Source organism: Bombina bombina, chromosome 2, assembly GCF_027579735.1.
Source record: "Bombina bombina isolate aBomBom1 chromosome 2, aBomBom1.pri, whole genome shotgun sequence".
NCBI classification, from domain to species: Eukaryota; Metazoa; Chordata; class Amphibia; order Anura; family Bombinatoridae; genus Bombina; species Bombina bombina.
Window position 1 is genome coordinate 1,354,306,325 of NC_069500.1, and position 16,928 is coordinate 1,354,323,252.

General features: G+C 36.7%; 1 protein-coding gene across 4 annotated transcripts in view; it reads left to right on the forward strand.

Annotated features, from left to right (window-relative positions):
* REEP1 (receptor accessory protein 1) overlaps nt 1–16,928 on the forward strand; it is a 324,551-nt gene that overhangs the window by 278,811 nt on the left and 28,812 nt on the right. For 2 of the 4 annotated variants that reach the window (XM_053704258.1, XM_053704259.1), the window contains one exon: nt 14,434–14,588. The exons of the other annotated variants lie outside the window; for them this stretch is intronic. In XM_053704258.1, the coding sequence (XP_053560233.1) occupies nt 14,434–14,588 (155 nt within the window). The remainder of the gene's footprint in view (nt 1–14,433; nt 14,589–16,928) is intronic. 4 annotated transcript variants of the gene reach the window in all.

The following is a 16,928-nucleotide window of genomic DNA, read 5'->3' on the forward strand; positions in this document are numbered from 1 at the left end:
AAAATATATAAATGGTTTCTGCAGTGTAGGTTCCTCCCTAACCCCGCAACCTCCACAATCCCCTCCAAACATCTCTCTTAAGCTCCCCCAATTCCTATTTCTAGGAGTTTCTAATCAAATTTGCAATTTTTTTTTATTTTATTTTTTATAACCCCATTTTTCCGTAGTGTAGCTACCTTCTCCCCCTCCCAGATCCTTTTCCCAACAATTATTCCCCTTCCCTCTCCCTTTATCCTGTCCCTCCTTTCCTTAGACACTGTGCACTGTACCAATCGCTCACGCGCGCGTGCCCACCCCCGCATGCAGCCACCCAAAAAACCCCACCCCTCGCTCGCTCCCGCCTACCTCTGAGCACTCCCGGAACAGCGGCCGACTACTCCAGCGATGGGCCGCCCATCCGTCTCCCTGCTATGGCTCCCACCCACCAATGATCGGCACCATCGCTGGCCGATGCTGAGAGGGCCACAGAGTGGCTCTATCTGCATCGGTGGGTAAAAAAGGGTATTGCAGGATGCCCTGATAGCATCATTACCTGACACTTTTTGTAGGACGTGCCTGGCACGTCCTTGGTCGTTAAAGGGGACAGTCTCATCAAAATTAAACTTTCATGATTCAGATGGGGCATGCAATTTTAAGCAACTTTCCAATTTACTTTTATCATAAAATTTTCTTTGGTATTCTTTCTAAGCCCTTGAAGGCCACCTCTTATTTCAGTGCATTCTGACAGTTGTTTACTGCTAGACAATGCTAGTTCATGTGTGCCAATATATATATAACATTGTGCTCACTCCTCTGAAGTTATTTATGAATCAGCACTGATTGGCGAAAATGCAAATCTGTCAAAATTATTGAGATAAGGGGGCAGTCTGCAGAGGCTTAGATACAAGGTAATCAGATAGGTAAACAGTGTTTTTATATAACAGTGTTGGTTATGCATGGGTCATAAAGGAATTATCAATCTTTAAAAAAAATAAAAAATTCTGGAGTAGACTGTCCCTTTAAGAGACTGAAGTGTATCCTGCAGGATTGTGCACTAAAACATGCTACACAATGCTTGGCAACAACGAAAGAAGATAGGCTAAATATACTCAAAAGGCCTTTCAGGGAATGTGTTCCTGGATTGCATAACAATGTCAATTTTAATAACATGTTCATTATAAATGTTTTTAAACATTTATTTTTTAATTCAGATATACTGCAATGCAAGGATTAATTGCTGATATATACTATGGATATATATATATATATATATATATATATATATATATATATATATATATATATATACTTTGATGTTAATAGGATCAGTCATTTAACTTCTCCCTTATCAATTTCAAAATTATTGTTACCCCACGCATCTCAGTCCTTTCTTTTGGGGCAAAATTGACCACAGAGCAGGGTGGGAAACTACCCTGGCTAGTGCTATTGTCTGTTATAAATGAGGAAGCCATGGCTAAGTAATGGGATTATAAATTTGTATGAGATTTCCTCACCCATTAGACGTTTCGAAGGAGATAATGACTCTCTCATATATGTCTTTGTGTCTCTCCCTAGGAAACTATTTCATTGCTGTTAACAAAATATCCCATTAAGATTTATGTTTTCTGCGCTTGTTGATTTATATTTTTATGGCTATTTCCAGGGGATGTTTACTGTTTAATTTCACTAGAAGATAAGTTGTTCACATAAATATGTTTGCCATAGATTACTGTATCCATATAATTGACCTCTTATCGCCCCAAATCCACTGTATCCTTGACGTACGCTGCACAGCAGGTGTATTAGTACTGTGTATTTATTATACACTCCTGTGACATAACTGCAGATAAAGGACTCATTACTCTTATGCCATATCCAAGAGCAGTGGGGTAATTTGCAAACCATAGAAAGGGTAAGTGATTGTGATATCTAAATCATACGGAAGTAATCACTAAATCGAGGTTGAGCCAACGACAAGATAATATATATATATATGTATATATACTGTATATATATATATATGTATATATACACACATATGCAGCCACCAATCATCAGCTAGCTCCCACTAGTGCATTGCTACTCCTAAGCCTATGCTCTTCATTAAAGGATACCAAAAGAACAAAGTTAAAATAATAAACTGTAAAGTTGTTTAAAACTACGTGCTCTCTCTGAATAATGAAAATTTCATTTTGACTTTACTGGCCCTTTAATTTAACTTTTATTATTTGTTTTGCCCAAAGGAGATTTGTTTATATTTGGCCACAGAAAAGAAATAAGATAAGCAACATTCAAGATGATTTTCCAAGGGGCGTGTCCCAGGCTTACAAAACAATGCACATTGTTCTAACAAAATGACTATTTTAAATGCTGTTAAAACATGTATTTATATATTTTCTAATACAGTGAGTCATTTCTAATGTATAACTATAAAAATACTTTGATGTACCCTCAATTCTAAATTCACTTGATACTATGGCCTAGATTTGGAGTTTGGCGGTAAAAGGGCTGTTAACGCTCCGCGGGCTTTTTTCTGGCCGCACCATAAATTTAACTCTGGTATCGAGAGTTCAAACAAATGCTGCGTTAGGCTCCAAAAAAGGAGCGTAGAGCATTTTTACCGCAAATGCAACTCTCGATACCAGAGTTGCTTACGGACGCGGCCAGCCTCAAAAACGTGCTCGTGCACGATTCTTCCATAGAAAACAATGGGGCTGTTTGAGCTGAAAAAAAACCTAACACCTGCAAAAAAGCAGCGTTCAGCTCCTAACGCAGCCCCATTGTTTCCTATGGTGAAACACTTCCTACGTCTGCACCTAACACTCTAACATGTACCCCGAGTCTAAACACCCCTAACCTTACACTTATTAACCCCTAATCTGCCGCCCCCGCTATCGCTGACCCCTGCATATTTTTTTTAACCCCTAATCTGCCGCTCCGTAAACCGCCGCAACCTACGTTATCCCTATGTACCCCTAATCTGCTACCCTAACATCGCCGACCCCTATATTATATTTATTAACCCCTAATCTGCCCCCCTCAACGTCGCCGACACCTGCCTACACTTATTAACCCCTAATCTGCCGAGCGGACCTGAGCGCTACTATAATAAAGTTATTAACCCCTAATCCGCCTCACTAACCCTATCATAAATAGTATTAACCCCTAATCTGCCCTCCCTAACATCGCCGACACCTACCTTCAATTATTAACCCCTAATCTGCCGAGCGGAGCTCACCGCTATTCTAATAAATTGATTAACCCCTAAAGCTAAGTCTAACCCTAACACTAACACCCCCCTAACTTAAATATAATTTACATCTAACGAAATAAATTAACTCTTATTAAATAAATGATTCCTATTTAAAGCTAAATACTTACCTGTAAAATAAATCCTAATATAGCTACAATATAAATTATAATTATATTATAGCTATTTTAGGATTAATATTTATTTTACAGGCAACTTGGTATTTATTTTAACTAGGTACAATAGCTATTAAATAGTTAAGAACTATTTAATAGTTACCTAGTTAAAATAATAACAAATTTACCTGTAAAATAAATCCTAACCTAAGATATAATTAAACCTAACACTACCCTATCAATAAAATAATTAAATAAACTACCTACAATTACCTACAATTAACCTAACACTACACTGTCAATAAATTAATTAAACACAATTCCTACAAATAAATACAATTAAATAAACTAGCTAAAGTACAAAAAATAAAAAAGAACTAAGTTACAAAAAATAAAAAAATATTTACAAACATAAGAAAAATATTACAACAATTTTAAACTAATTACACCTACTCTAAGCCCCCTAATAAAATAACAAAGCCCCCCAAAATAAAAAATTCCCTACCCTATTCTAAATTAAAAAAGTTACAAGCTCTTTTACCTTACCAGCCCTGAACAGGGCCCTTTGCGGGGCATGCCCCAAGAATTTCAGCTCTTTTGCCTGTAAAAGAATAAATACAATACCCCCCCCCCAACATTACAACCCACCACCCACATACCCCTAATCTAACCCAAACCCCCCTTAAATAAACCTAACACTAAGCCCCTGAAGATCTTCCTACCTTGTCTTCACCATCCAGGTATCACCGATCCGTCCTGGCTCCAACATCTTCATCCAACCCAAGCGGGGGTTGGCGATCCATCATCCGGTGCTGAAGACGTCCAGAAGAGGCTCCAAAGTCTTCCTCCTATCCGGCAAGAAGAGGACATCCGGACCGGCAAACATCTTCTCCAAGCGGCACCTTCGATCTTCTTCCATCCGGTGCGGAGCGGGTCCATCTTGAAGCAGGCGACGCGGATCCATCCTCTTCTTCCGTTGTCTCCCGACTAATGACGGTTCCTTTAAGGGACGTCATCCAAGATGGCGTCCCTCGAATTCCGATTGGCTGATAGGATTCTATCAGCCAATCGGAATTAAGGTAGGAATTTTCTGATTGGCTGATGGAATCAAGTTCAATCCGATTGGCTGATCCAATCAGCCAATCAGATTGAGCTCGCATTCTATTGGCTGTTCCGATCAGCCAATAGAATGCAAGCTCAATCTGATTGGCTGATTGGATCAGCCAATCGGATTGAACTTGATTCTGATTGGCTGATTCCATCAGCCAATCAGAAAATTCCTACCTTAATTCGATTGGCTGATAGAATCCTATCAGCCAATCGGAATTCGAGGGACGCCATCTTGGATGACGTCCCTTAAAGGAACCGTCATTAGTCGGGAGACAACGGAAGAAGAGGATGGATCCGCGTCGCCTGCTTCAAGATGGACCCGCTCCGCAAGATCGAAGATGCCGCTTGGAGAAGATGTTTGCCGGTCCGGATGTCCTCTTCTTGCCGGATAGGAGGAAGACTTTGGAGCCTCTTCTGGACCTCTTCAGCACCGGATGATGGATCGCCAACCCCCGCTTGGGTTGGATGAAGATGTTGGAGCCAGGACGGATCGGTGATACCTGGATGGTGAAGACAAGGTAGGAAGATCTTCAGGGGCTTAGTGTTAGGTTTATTTAAGGGGGGTTTGGGTTAGATTAGGGGTATGTGGGTGGTGGGTTGTAATGTTGGGGGGGGGTATTGCATTTATTCTTTTACAGGCAAAAGAGCTGAAATTCTTGGGGCATGCCCCGCAAAGGGCCCTGTTCAGGGCTGGTAAGGTAAAAGAGCTTGTAACTTTTTTAATTTAGAATAGGGTAGGGAATTTTTTATTTTGGGGGGCTTTGTTATTTTATTAGGGGGCTTAGAGTAGGTGTAATTAGTTTAAAATTGTTGTAATATTTTTCTTATGTTTGTAAATATTTTTTTATTTTTTGTAACTTAGTTCTTTTTTATTTTTTGTACTTTAGCTAGTTTATTTAATTGTATTTATTTGTAGGAATTGTGTTTAATTAATTTATTGATAGTGTAGTGTTAGGTTAATTGTAGGTAATTGTAGGTAGTTTATTTAATTATTTTATTGATAGGGTAGTGTTAGGTTTAATTATATCTTAGGTTAGGATTTATTTTACAGGTAAATTTGTTATTATTTTAACTAGGTAACTATTAAATAGTTCTTAACTATTTAATAGCTATTGTACCTAGTTAAAATAAATACCAAGTTGCCTGTAAAATAAATATTAATCCTAAAATAGCTATAATATAATTATAATTTATATTGTAGCTATATTAGGATTTATTTTACAGGTATTTAGCTTTAAATAGGAATCATTTATTTAATAAGAGTTAATTTATTTCGTTAGATGTAAATTATATTTAAGTTAGGGGGGTGTTAGTGTTAGGGTTAGACTTAGCTTTAGGGGTTAATCAATTTATTAGAATAGCGGTGAGCTCCGCTCGGCAGATTAGGGGTTAATAATTGAAGGTAGGTGTCGGCGATGTTAGGGAGGGCAGATTAGGGGGTTAATACTATTTATGATAGGGTTAGTGAGGCGGGTTAGGGGTTAATAACTTTATTATAGTAGCGCTCAGGTCCGCTCGGCAGATTAGGGGTTAATAAGTGTAGGCAGGTGTCGGCGACGTTGAGGGGGGCAGATTAGGGGTTAATAAATATAATATAGGGGTCGGCGGTGTTAGGGGTAGCAGATTAGGGGTACATAGGGATAACGTAGGTGGCGGCGCTTTGCGGTCGGAAGATTAGGGGTTAATTATTTTAAGTAGCTGGCGGCGACGTTGTGGGGGGCAGGTTAGGGGTTAATAAATGTAATACAGGGGTCGGCGGGGTTAGGGGCAGCAGATTAGGGGTACATAAGTATAACGTAGGTGGCGGTCGGCAGATTAGGGGTTAAAAATTTTAATCGAGTGGCGGCGATGTGGGGGGAGCTCGGTTTAGGGGTACATAGGTAGTTTATGGGTGTTAGTGTACTTTAGGGTACAGTAGTTAAGAGCTTTATGAACCGGCGTTAGCCAGAAAGCTCTTAACTCCTGCTATTTTCAGGCAGCTGGAGTTTTGTCGTTAGAGCTCTAACGCTCACTTCAGAAACGACTCTAAATACCAGCGTTAGAAAGATCCCATTGAAAAGATAGGATACGCAATTGACGTAAGGGGATCTGCGGTATGGAAAAGTCGCGGCTGAAAAGTGAGCGTTAGACCCTTTAATCACTGACTCCAAATACCAGCGGGCGGCCAAAACCAGCGTTAGGAGCCTCTAACGCTGGTTTTGACGGCTACCGCAGAACTCCAAATCTAGGCCTATGTTTGTTGGGATCTTACCATCCATATAGCATTTTTTTGTGGATAAAGTAATAAGATTTTAAGGTATTTTTTTCCCTGTCATGTTTCTACAAGAGGCCTTAATTTGTATTTATTTATTTTATTGTAAAAGTTAATGAGCCTGTGCGTTTTCATGTTGATGATGCAATCAGCAATGTGTAGCAACAGATTATTTGTGAACAATCTCCTACTTTCTTTTAATTTCAAAATCGTTTTAAAGTGATTCACTTTTGTATTAAACGTATAAATAGTACTCTTTTATATGTGTAATATTATTTTATAGGTTTAATATCCCTTTAAATTAGATTAGTTTATTAATATAAAGTAATTGTATGAGTTTCATATAATTTTAAACATGATATTGCTATATAATATAATTTTAATAGTTTAATATCCCTTTAAATATGAAATTTCTATATTAAAATAATGAGTTGATCCCTTTAAATGACAGATTAGTCCACTGTGGGGTCCTATAGTCAATCTCCTGGATTCCTACCTTGCCAACTTGCTCTGCTCCGTATATCACATTTCTAATCCTCCCCATCACCTGAACAGTCCTGAATAAAAAAATATTTTCTTGTGAGGGTTGTGGGGGCGTGTCTCTCTCTCCCCCAATAGAGCAGTGGGCATTGTCCCTCTCTCCCTCAATAGAGCAATGGGCATTGTCCTTGTCAGCCAGTAAACTTTAGCAGGTATAGTGATGTAATCATTTCTGTTGACATTTTAGCAGCTTTTCAGCATGTTGCTCCTTCTTATACATGATTCACAAACCTTTGAGTACAGTGTCCTATAACTAGCTTAATCATGGTGACCCTCTTTGGTGGCCAAGGGGTTAAGACAACAAGCATTTGATACCATTCTACTATATTACCATCCAGTTTTAGCCAATGTTTACTTCTAAAAAGGTCAGTGTGAATAAACATCTTATAATTTTGTAGTTTTTCTGTTTTACAGAATGTAATTAAATATGATATAAATGTATCTGAGAATCTTCCTAATTTATAGTAATTAAATACAGTTTGCTGTGTAGGAATAAACTGTCTTCAAATGATCACAATGAAAATGTAACTTTACTAAATATGGATCTTGCTACATCAAGCTGACATGATCTCACATATTTACTATACATGGAAATACAGCAAGATACCAGTTATATTAACAATATTTCCTCTTCTTTTTCATGTGCCACTGTTGTGGGGACTCGTATGTAAGTGTTACAGATCAGCATGCCCTTATTGTAGTGGCTTTTATTTTACAATCTAATGGCTGGATAGATTTTTCTACATTAATTAACCCTTAAATTAACAGTCTGCCCTTTTTAACCTGTGTTCTATAAAGGACTATTTCCTAATATTGTGCCTGTGTATAGCATTTTACAGTGCAGTTTAATTCTAAGAATTGTGATAGTTTTTGCTTTTTAGTTACATTTTTATACTACAGTCCTTTCAGGGAGATATAGAGTTGTTTATGTTATTTACAAAGTGCTGCTCAGGAGACGCAGAGCACTGCACAGCTGGGTCTCGCTACTAGCGCTGCTGATTGGATTAGCGTCAGTTTCCTTACAATGCAGGGTCGCTAGTCTTAAAATGACAAACACTATAATGGCCCTTTAATACAACACATTTTTATTTTAAAATTAGATTTGCCTGATACATGCAGAAGCTTGCATTATATTATCTGCCCAAGACAGTAACAAGATAAATATCCTGTATTTGTTTTTTATATTATATTTATTATTTTTTTCCACATTCACAATATACTTATTATACATAGATCATTTACATAACTCATTAACATTATTACAGGTAAGAATCCCCTAAAAAATAGGGGGCAATTTAAAAACCCTTCAGCAGTCTATCAAAAAGCAAGGACAAAAAGGCTCAAAAGAATATAGAAAGAGTCTGTCAATTGTTATTTATTTATGCTAAGATCCAATTTCCTCTTATATTTTCTTCAGGTGTATATCTAGTATTCCTAAAATGTTTTGGGTTTTTATCTATTTGTAGCTTATAGCAAGACATGCACTTCAAACATTGAACTGCAGGTGTAGTAAAGGCTTTGTGTTTGAGATTAACTTTGGCATTAATAGGTCCTGCTTAGGTCATGCATGTGTAATTTGGGCGTCTGAAAGCTGCACTAGTGTGCATGCGCATCTTCTCTGACATTATTCCCTAGCCAATTAACATAATCAGCAGTGTGCTCTTATTCAGCATGACAGGTCGGCCAATATGGCTGTTAGAGATGGGCGAATGTGTCAAAAATACAATTCCCAAATGGGTGAATAGGCCGAAAATACAACTCATTTGGATGAATTAATAGTCCCGTGGACATTCGTTTTGGACAAACGAATCCCATTTTCAAGAGAGCCATACTATGAAGTAAAAGCTCCTCTAGCTACTCCATTACTTGTGTGGATACTTAGATGGGAGTTTTTTCAGCCTTATTGACTTTCTAATAATATTTTTGTTTCATCTGATGCAATCCTTTTTAAAAATGTATTGCTTAAAAAAATAGATAATCCCTTTATTACTCGTTCCCCAGTTTTGCATAACTAACATGGTTATATTAATATACTTTTTATCTCTGTGATTACCTTGTATCTAAGCCTCTTCTGACAGCCCCCTGATCACATGACTTTTTATTTATTATCTATTGACTTGCATTTGATATTGACTTCCTATTTAAAACAGGATCTTAAATTAAATGAAAGTCATCCTCCTGACTAAAGCTTGTGACCAAAAAATTATGTCAAATGGGGATTTGTGCAGAATAAGGTGCATAAAACAAGGCAATATCATTATTGTATAAATATAACAGTGAGACAGCAGATCTATTTCTACAGTACATAAATGGCCTAAACTAGGAAATTTTTACTTAATAAGATATCAACCCCCCCTAGCTGTTTTAGTATATAAAGCAACATTCAGTATAAGGAACATCCGTGACCTGAAGGGTGATAGATCAACAGCCAGCAAGTTTGTCTCATGTATTAGTTTAATGGTCAAATCTGTGATCTGCATTAGTGCATTTCAGTGTTGAAACGAAGCATCTTTGCAATATATACGTATTTTCAAAAGTGCTTCACTGTTTCAGCAGCATAAGCGCAAGTGCTGTGCATCCCTCATGTCCGCTCATTCAAGTACTGTGCCAGCTCAGAAAGCAAAGAGGGCATGCATCATGTGACCAACTATACAAGTCACCGCATACTAGAATTATTTTATTCATAGAAATATGTAGCAAAATGTTGCTGAGCATGTTTCAATTGTTACCATTCTATAAGATCACGTTTGCTTGCAAGTTCAGATTTTATTATGCTTAGCACACACAGAAGTAGATCACACTGACAAACTTCACCAACACTAAAGTATGAGCACGAATGGTTTACCAGGTGATTTTTTGACATTTTTCTAACAAAACCAGACCCTAATTTTGAAATCTAAAATAAAACAAAGGTTTCAGATTTAAAGTGAAGGTCAATTTTGATTAATTAGTGCCCGTTTTTAATAATCCTTTTAAAAACAAGGGCACTTTAATTCATCAAATTGACATTTCACTCTTTTTCTTCAAAAACTTACCTTTTCATTCTGGCAGCTGCTCCAGCGATTACCACGGCCATCGGAAGCCTCTGCAGACGTCAGAAATGACGAATCTGGCTTCCTCCAATCACGGCTTTCCCCCCGGGGGAATCTTGGCCTGATGCAACGCCGTGATTGGAGGAAGCCGGATTCGTCATTTTGGACCCGCGAAGACGGCTTGCGACGGGCGGAGGAAGTGCTGGAGCAGCTGCAAGGATTAAAAGGTAAGTTTTTGAAGAAAACAGTGAAATGTCAATTTTGATTAATTAAAGTGCCCTTGTTTTTAATAGGATTATTAAAAACCGGGCACTAGTTCATCAAAATTGACCTTCACTTTAAACGTAAGTGATACCAGCAACTAATGAATAAACTGTTCTCTGTACCCAGTTACAAATCAGAATCTAGAAAATCAGTTGCGCTAAAAAACATATCACACTCAAAATGTCAGTAGTACAAATACATTTATTACAGAATAAAAAAAAAAATCCCACCGGTGGAAGAAACTCATAAAACAGACATCAATATGGGATCCCAAATCCAGTATTTGCAAAGTGAAAATTCTCAGAGGATACAGGGGTTAAAATCCCCAGACAAAAAAGTCTTAAATCCAAATGGTTTAGCAATTCACAACTATTGTTCATCTTATCAAATTGTGAAAGTGCTACAGAAAAATTCTACTTAAAGCAATTACACACAGTTACTCACCCACGCATAGTAGGAGCGTTATTGTGACATCCTGGCAGCACTTTTCAGTATAGTTTTATTAGAATAGTTTTATCACCAAGTGCGCATGCACACACAAGGAATTTTTCTTGGTGAATGAGCTTCCATGTTATACAAACAATATCACAACAGATACATAAGTAAAAAGAGATACAATGTACAATATAAAACACAATTACTAAGACAGAATAACATTTTCTGGGAATGAGTACACTTAAGTGCAAAAAAAAAAACAATATATACAAGAGACTATATTACCATAGAGAATTGCACCAACAGTAAGGATTGCACTAGCAATGGAAGTGTTCTACTGAGAAGAACCATAGAGGTGCACTAATTGTTCATAAGGTAAATGGTCTGTGGAAAAAAGCTGCTCCTGTGTCTAGATGTTCTAGTAATCAGTGCTTTCAGACGCCTTCAAGAAGGCAACAATTCAAAGATGTTGTGGCCAGGGTGAGAGGACTCACTGACGATTTTGCTAGTCCTCTTTCTCATTCTAGAAGAGTACAGATCCTGAAGTGAGTGCAGGGGAACACCAATAATCCTCTCAGCAACCCGAACTGTTTGTTGTAATATTCTAATATGAGATTTGGTAGCTGATCCAAACCAGAAAATTAGTGAAGTGCACAGAATGGATTCCGTTACAGCTGTGTAATACTGAGTCAGCATCTCCTGTGACAGATTGAACAAGTGGCAAAGAAAATACAGCCTCTGTTGGGCCTTTTTCAGTACAGAATCAAAGGCTTCCACTTAAGGTCTCGTGAGATGGTAGCCCAAGAATCTGAAGGACTCTGCAGTGGCTACAGCACTTTTCAGGATGGGGAGGGTAGGAAGTGCTGTTGTGTAACTCCAAAAGTCCACTATAATCTCTACTGTTTTATGCGTGTTTAGTTCAACTAATGAACTTCATGTCTTTAAGCAGACTCATCTCTATTTTAAATTAAGACAATGATAGTGTTATCATCTGCGAACTTCAGAAACTTATCGCTGGGGTCAGATGAGGTGCAATAATTTGTGTAAAGGGAGAAGAGTAGTGGGGAGAGCACACATCCTTGAGGAGCGCCAGTGCTAATTGTACATGTGCTAGATGTGAATTGCTGTCTGTATTTTAGGAAATTGAATATCTACTGGCAGGTGGAAGTGGGAACAGAGTGCTTAGTTAGTTTGGACAAGAGGAGTTCTGAGATGATGGTATTAAAAGCTGGACTGAAGTCCACAAACATAAGTCCCTGGACTGTTGAGATGTCCCATGTTGACTGCATCATCTACCGACCTGTTTGCATGATAAAAAAAAAGGCAATGGGTCTATTGAGGGACCAGCGATGTCTTTCAAGTGAGCAAACACTAAGCTCTGAAATTATTTCATGACCACAGATGTCAAAGCAACAGGTTTCTTTGGTACAGAAATAATGGTAGAGCATTTAAAGCAAGAAGGGACTATGCACTGATCTAGGTATCAGTTGAAGATCTGAGTGAAGATGGCTGATTATCGAGCTGCATATACCTTCAGACAGGTGGGTGAAAAATTGTCTGGTCCTGGAGCTTCCCTGATCTTCTGTTTCTGGAATAGCTGGCACACCTCTCTGGCATCTGAGCCCGGTGTAGGTTTCCGTACTCACGCGCTTTGCACTCTGTATTCCATTTTCAATTAACATGGTGCTGATTGGTAGGTGAAGAACAGGTGACTACAAAGCATGTGAGTACGGAAACCTACACTGGGGCTGTGAATAAAACAACGGAGCGGAGAGTTTGGTCACCGATAGCAGGGGATCAATATATTAAACAATGGAGCTGCATAGGACTTTGAGTGCAGCTGAGGAGCTGCGTTTTATCCCCATACTCATGGGCAGTGCCTCGGAGAGGAGAGATAAGCACTGCCAATATGTCACAATAACAGTCCAATTGGGTGTGGGTGAGTAACTATGTGTAATTGCTTTAAGAGGAATTTTTCTCGAGCACTTTCACAATTTCATAATAGGAACAATAGTTGTGAATTTTAATAGTGACTTTCTAGACCATTTGACTTTATTGTTTGTGGCTTTTAACCCCTGTATCTTTGGAGGATTTTACTGGACATGGGATGCAATATTGATGTCTGTTTTATGAGTTTCTTCCACCGATGGGATTTTCTTTTTATTCTGTAATAAATATATTGTACTGCTAACATTTTATGTGTGTAGTGATATGCTTTTTAGCGCAACTGATTGTTTACTGCTTGCAGACCCTTATTTTGGGTATTTTATTATTTATTTTTAGCAATAAAAATCACATTGTCTAATAAAATAAAGTTTTTCTTCAGAACATGCCCCAGGGTACTTACCCTGTACTGGGGGTTAAGAGGTTATCATAAAGGGGAGGGGGGAATAAACAAAACAAATGTATTTGTATATGCTGAGGAGTCAGGCCACCATGAGAAAACAGACATTTTTTGTTAAAGGGACAGTCTACTTGATTTTTTTATTTTTGTAAAAGATAGATAATGCCCTTACTACCCATTCCCCAGCTTTGCATAAACAACATTTACACTTTATAACCTCCAAAATTGCAGGTGTCTAAGCCCCTGCAGGACTCCTCTTATCTCAGTGCTTTTCTTTAGGTTTTTTTCAATCTTGAACACAGCTAGACAGTGCTAGTTTGTGTGTGCCTTAAAGATAACATTGTGCTCATTCCAGCGTAGAATGATATTGGTTATGCAAGAACTACCACTAATTGGCTAAAATGCAAGTTTGTAAAAAGCACTGAGATAAGGGGCAGAGGCTTAGATACAAGGTAATCATAGAGGTAAAACGTATATTAATATAACTGTGTTGTTTATGCAAAATAGGGGAATGGGTAATAAAGGGATTATTTAACTTTTTAAACAATTTTCAAGTAAACAATGCAGACAATAAAAAATATGGTTTTAAACTAAACTGTACAGTAGCCTGACAAATTTGTGATTTACTGTCCCTTTAAGTAGTTTTATTCCTGTTGATCACTTTTTTAATATAAAAACAAATTTTAAAAAAGCACTTACAAAAATCTACTTTCTGCATGCATGCTAGAGTACTTCCTGATTGACTGCTTTTTTTTTTTTATTCAAAGCTTTATTTTTTGCTAATCTATTTAACACAAAGCCTAAGCCAGGTACTGCATTTACCCATTGTGAATGTGTTTTCTTGACATTTGTAGACAAAGATTTAATAATGATTCATTTAGAAATCCTAAAATGCATTATTCAATCAAAAATCATGATGGGAAACTGTCATTTGCTGAGTTAAAGGCAATGAGCTGAGTTTGCTGTTTGATAGCCTTGCAGATAACTCACACTAATTTGTTTGTGACGTTGTTGAGGTGGGACCATGCTCTTAACAATATTTCCTGTAAGTTTGGCTGCTGCAGTCTGCTAAATATTCACCTCTCAAATTTTTTATATGGTGTAGCCTGAAGTGGTAGAGGTTGAAATGGATGAATCTGAAAGAGCTTGTCAGACAACGTATGAGGTACAGGAACTGGTTTCTGATGAAGAAGAGGACGCTGGTATTCTTTTCCTGAATAAGCCTCACATCCATAAAATGGCTAGGAAGAAGGATCGGCCTATTGAGGTATGGGATTGGGAATACGAAAAATGCAAGGAAACAACATTTTACATAGGGTGGAAATGAATCAGATGTTCTATTCCCTTGCTGGAATATACAGTACATCAGGGATATCCAACTGGTAGCCCATGAGTCTCATGTGGCCCTCTGCACTAGTTTTTGCGGCTCAGTGGAAAAAGTGGAACTTAGAATTTATGCCATAGTTTTTGTGGTCTTTGGGGACTTCTGATTGGTGGGAAAACTCAAAAGAACCCTCTGAAGAGGAAATCAGCAGATAGAGAATACCCTGCAACATTACCAAATCTGTCTCTGTTGCACTGGATCATTTTAGGAAATATATTTATGTTTTTAATATCCATAAATTAATGTTTCCCTTATAGCTCTGTGGCCCCTATGTAATAAGAAGTTGACCCTCACTGCATTACATCTTTCTTGTGACAAAAATACTCTTATTTGAGAACCTAGCTCTTAAAATCATGGTTCCTTAAAATGAGCTCTGCAGGTATTATATACACAGGCAATTCTAATTCCATTAAAGGACCATTAAATACAGTAGAATTGCATAATTAACAAGTGCATAATAAAAAGAGAATGCAATAATACTCTAATTTTCAAATAGGTAGTAGATTGATTAATTTTTGTACAATTACCCCCCCCCCCATTTGCTGGTCCCCTGTATCATGTGACAGATATAAGCCAATCACAGTCCATGTTAACTTGTGCACATGTTTAGTAGCTGGCACTGCAGCTACCAAAAGGTTTATGCAAAATTTAATAATGGAAGTAAATTGGAAAGTCTCTTGCATGCTCTATCTGAATCATGAGAGTTTAATTTTGACGTTAGTTTCCCTTTAATGCAAATTCCCTTCTAAAGTGTATGAGGAGGGTTAGTATTGGATTTTCAAATTTCAACCCATTCCAAAATATCCAGTTAACTCCTCAATAAACCAGTATTTTTCAAAAGCATTCATATCATGAAAACTCCTCTTACAAGGCTAGATTACAAGTAGGGATGGGCAAATGTTTCTAAAAATTCGAAATTTAAAACGAATTTTCATAAATTTGTTCGTTCTAATCAAATTTCAAATGTTTATATAGCATTCTAACATTCTATTTTCGAATTTTCGTTTTCAAATTTTTCAATAAAATTCGAAAATATTTGTTCGAATAATAGAATGTTTAGCTATGTATTCATTCAATTTCGAAATGTAATATTCGAATTCAAATGTGACATTCGAATTCGAATGTGACATTCAAATTTGAAATAGTATTTCTAGTCTACAACTGTGTTTAATAAATGTAATATTCAAATTTTAAATAGTATTTCTAGTCTAATACTGTGTTTTAAATGTGGTATTCGATTTGAATGTAATATTCGATTCGAATGTGACATTCGAATTCAAAATAGTATTTCTAGTCTAATACTGTGTTTTATAAATGTAATATTCGAATTCAAATGTGACATTCGATTTGAATGTGATATTCGATTCGAATGTGACATTCAAAATAGTGTTTGTAGTCTACAATTGTGTTTTATAAATGTAATATTCAAATTCGAATGTGATATTCGACTGTAACATTCGAATTCGAATTTGACATTCGAATTCGAATGTGACATTCGAATGTGACATTCGAAAACTGTAAATAACATTCGAAAATCGAATTTTTAAGAATATTCGTTCTTATCAACATTCTATTATGTAAATCGAATTTCTACAATAACATTTGTTCTAACATTCGAATTCGGATATAAACACATTCGCCCATCCCTAATTACATGTGGCGCGATGAGCAATATCACGACCATGCAAACTACCATAGTGCGACTGGAGACCTTGCGTAAACTGTAAGGGTTTAAAAAAAAATCAGAACACATCAAAAACACATGTAAATTAACTATTATACTCATATATACAGTATCCAATAAAAACATTTCATGTAAATATTGATAAGAATGTTTTATAAAGGTTAAAATGTATATGGCATATGACAAGGTGGAAAGGGCTATAATGTTATAATATATTTGTTTAAATATGTGTATGTGTGTCTATATATATATATATATATATATATGTGTGTGTGTGTGTGTGTGTATGTATTTATATGTCAGTATTTATGTGTTTATATGTGTGAATACGTACATACATATATATATATATATATATATATATATATATATAAAAAATATAAACACACACACTTTTGAGCTCTTTTTAGTTTACTACCTTGCAATATAATTTGTATTCATTTTTAGTACTTTTTAATGTGTTTTTCATATATGAGAAAATGTTATTTTTATTTTTAAATAATATATATATATATATACACAGTATATATATATATATA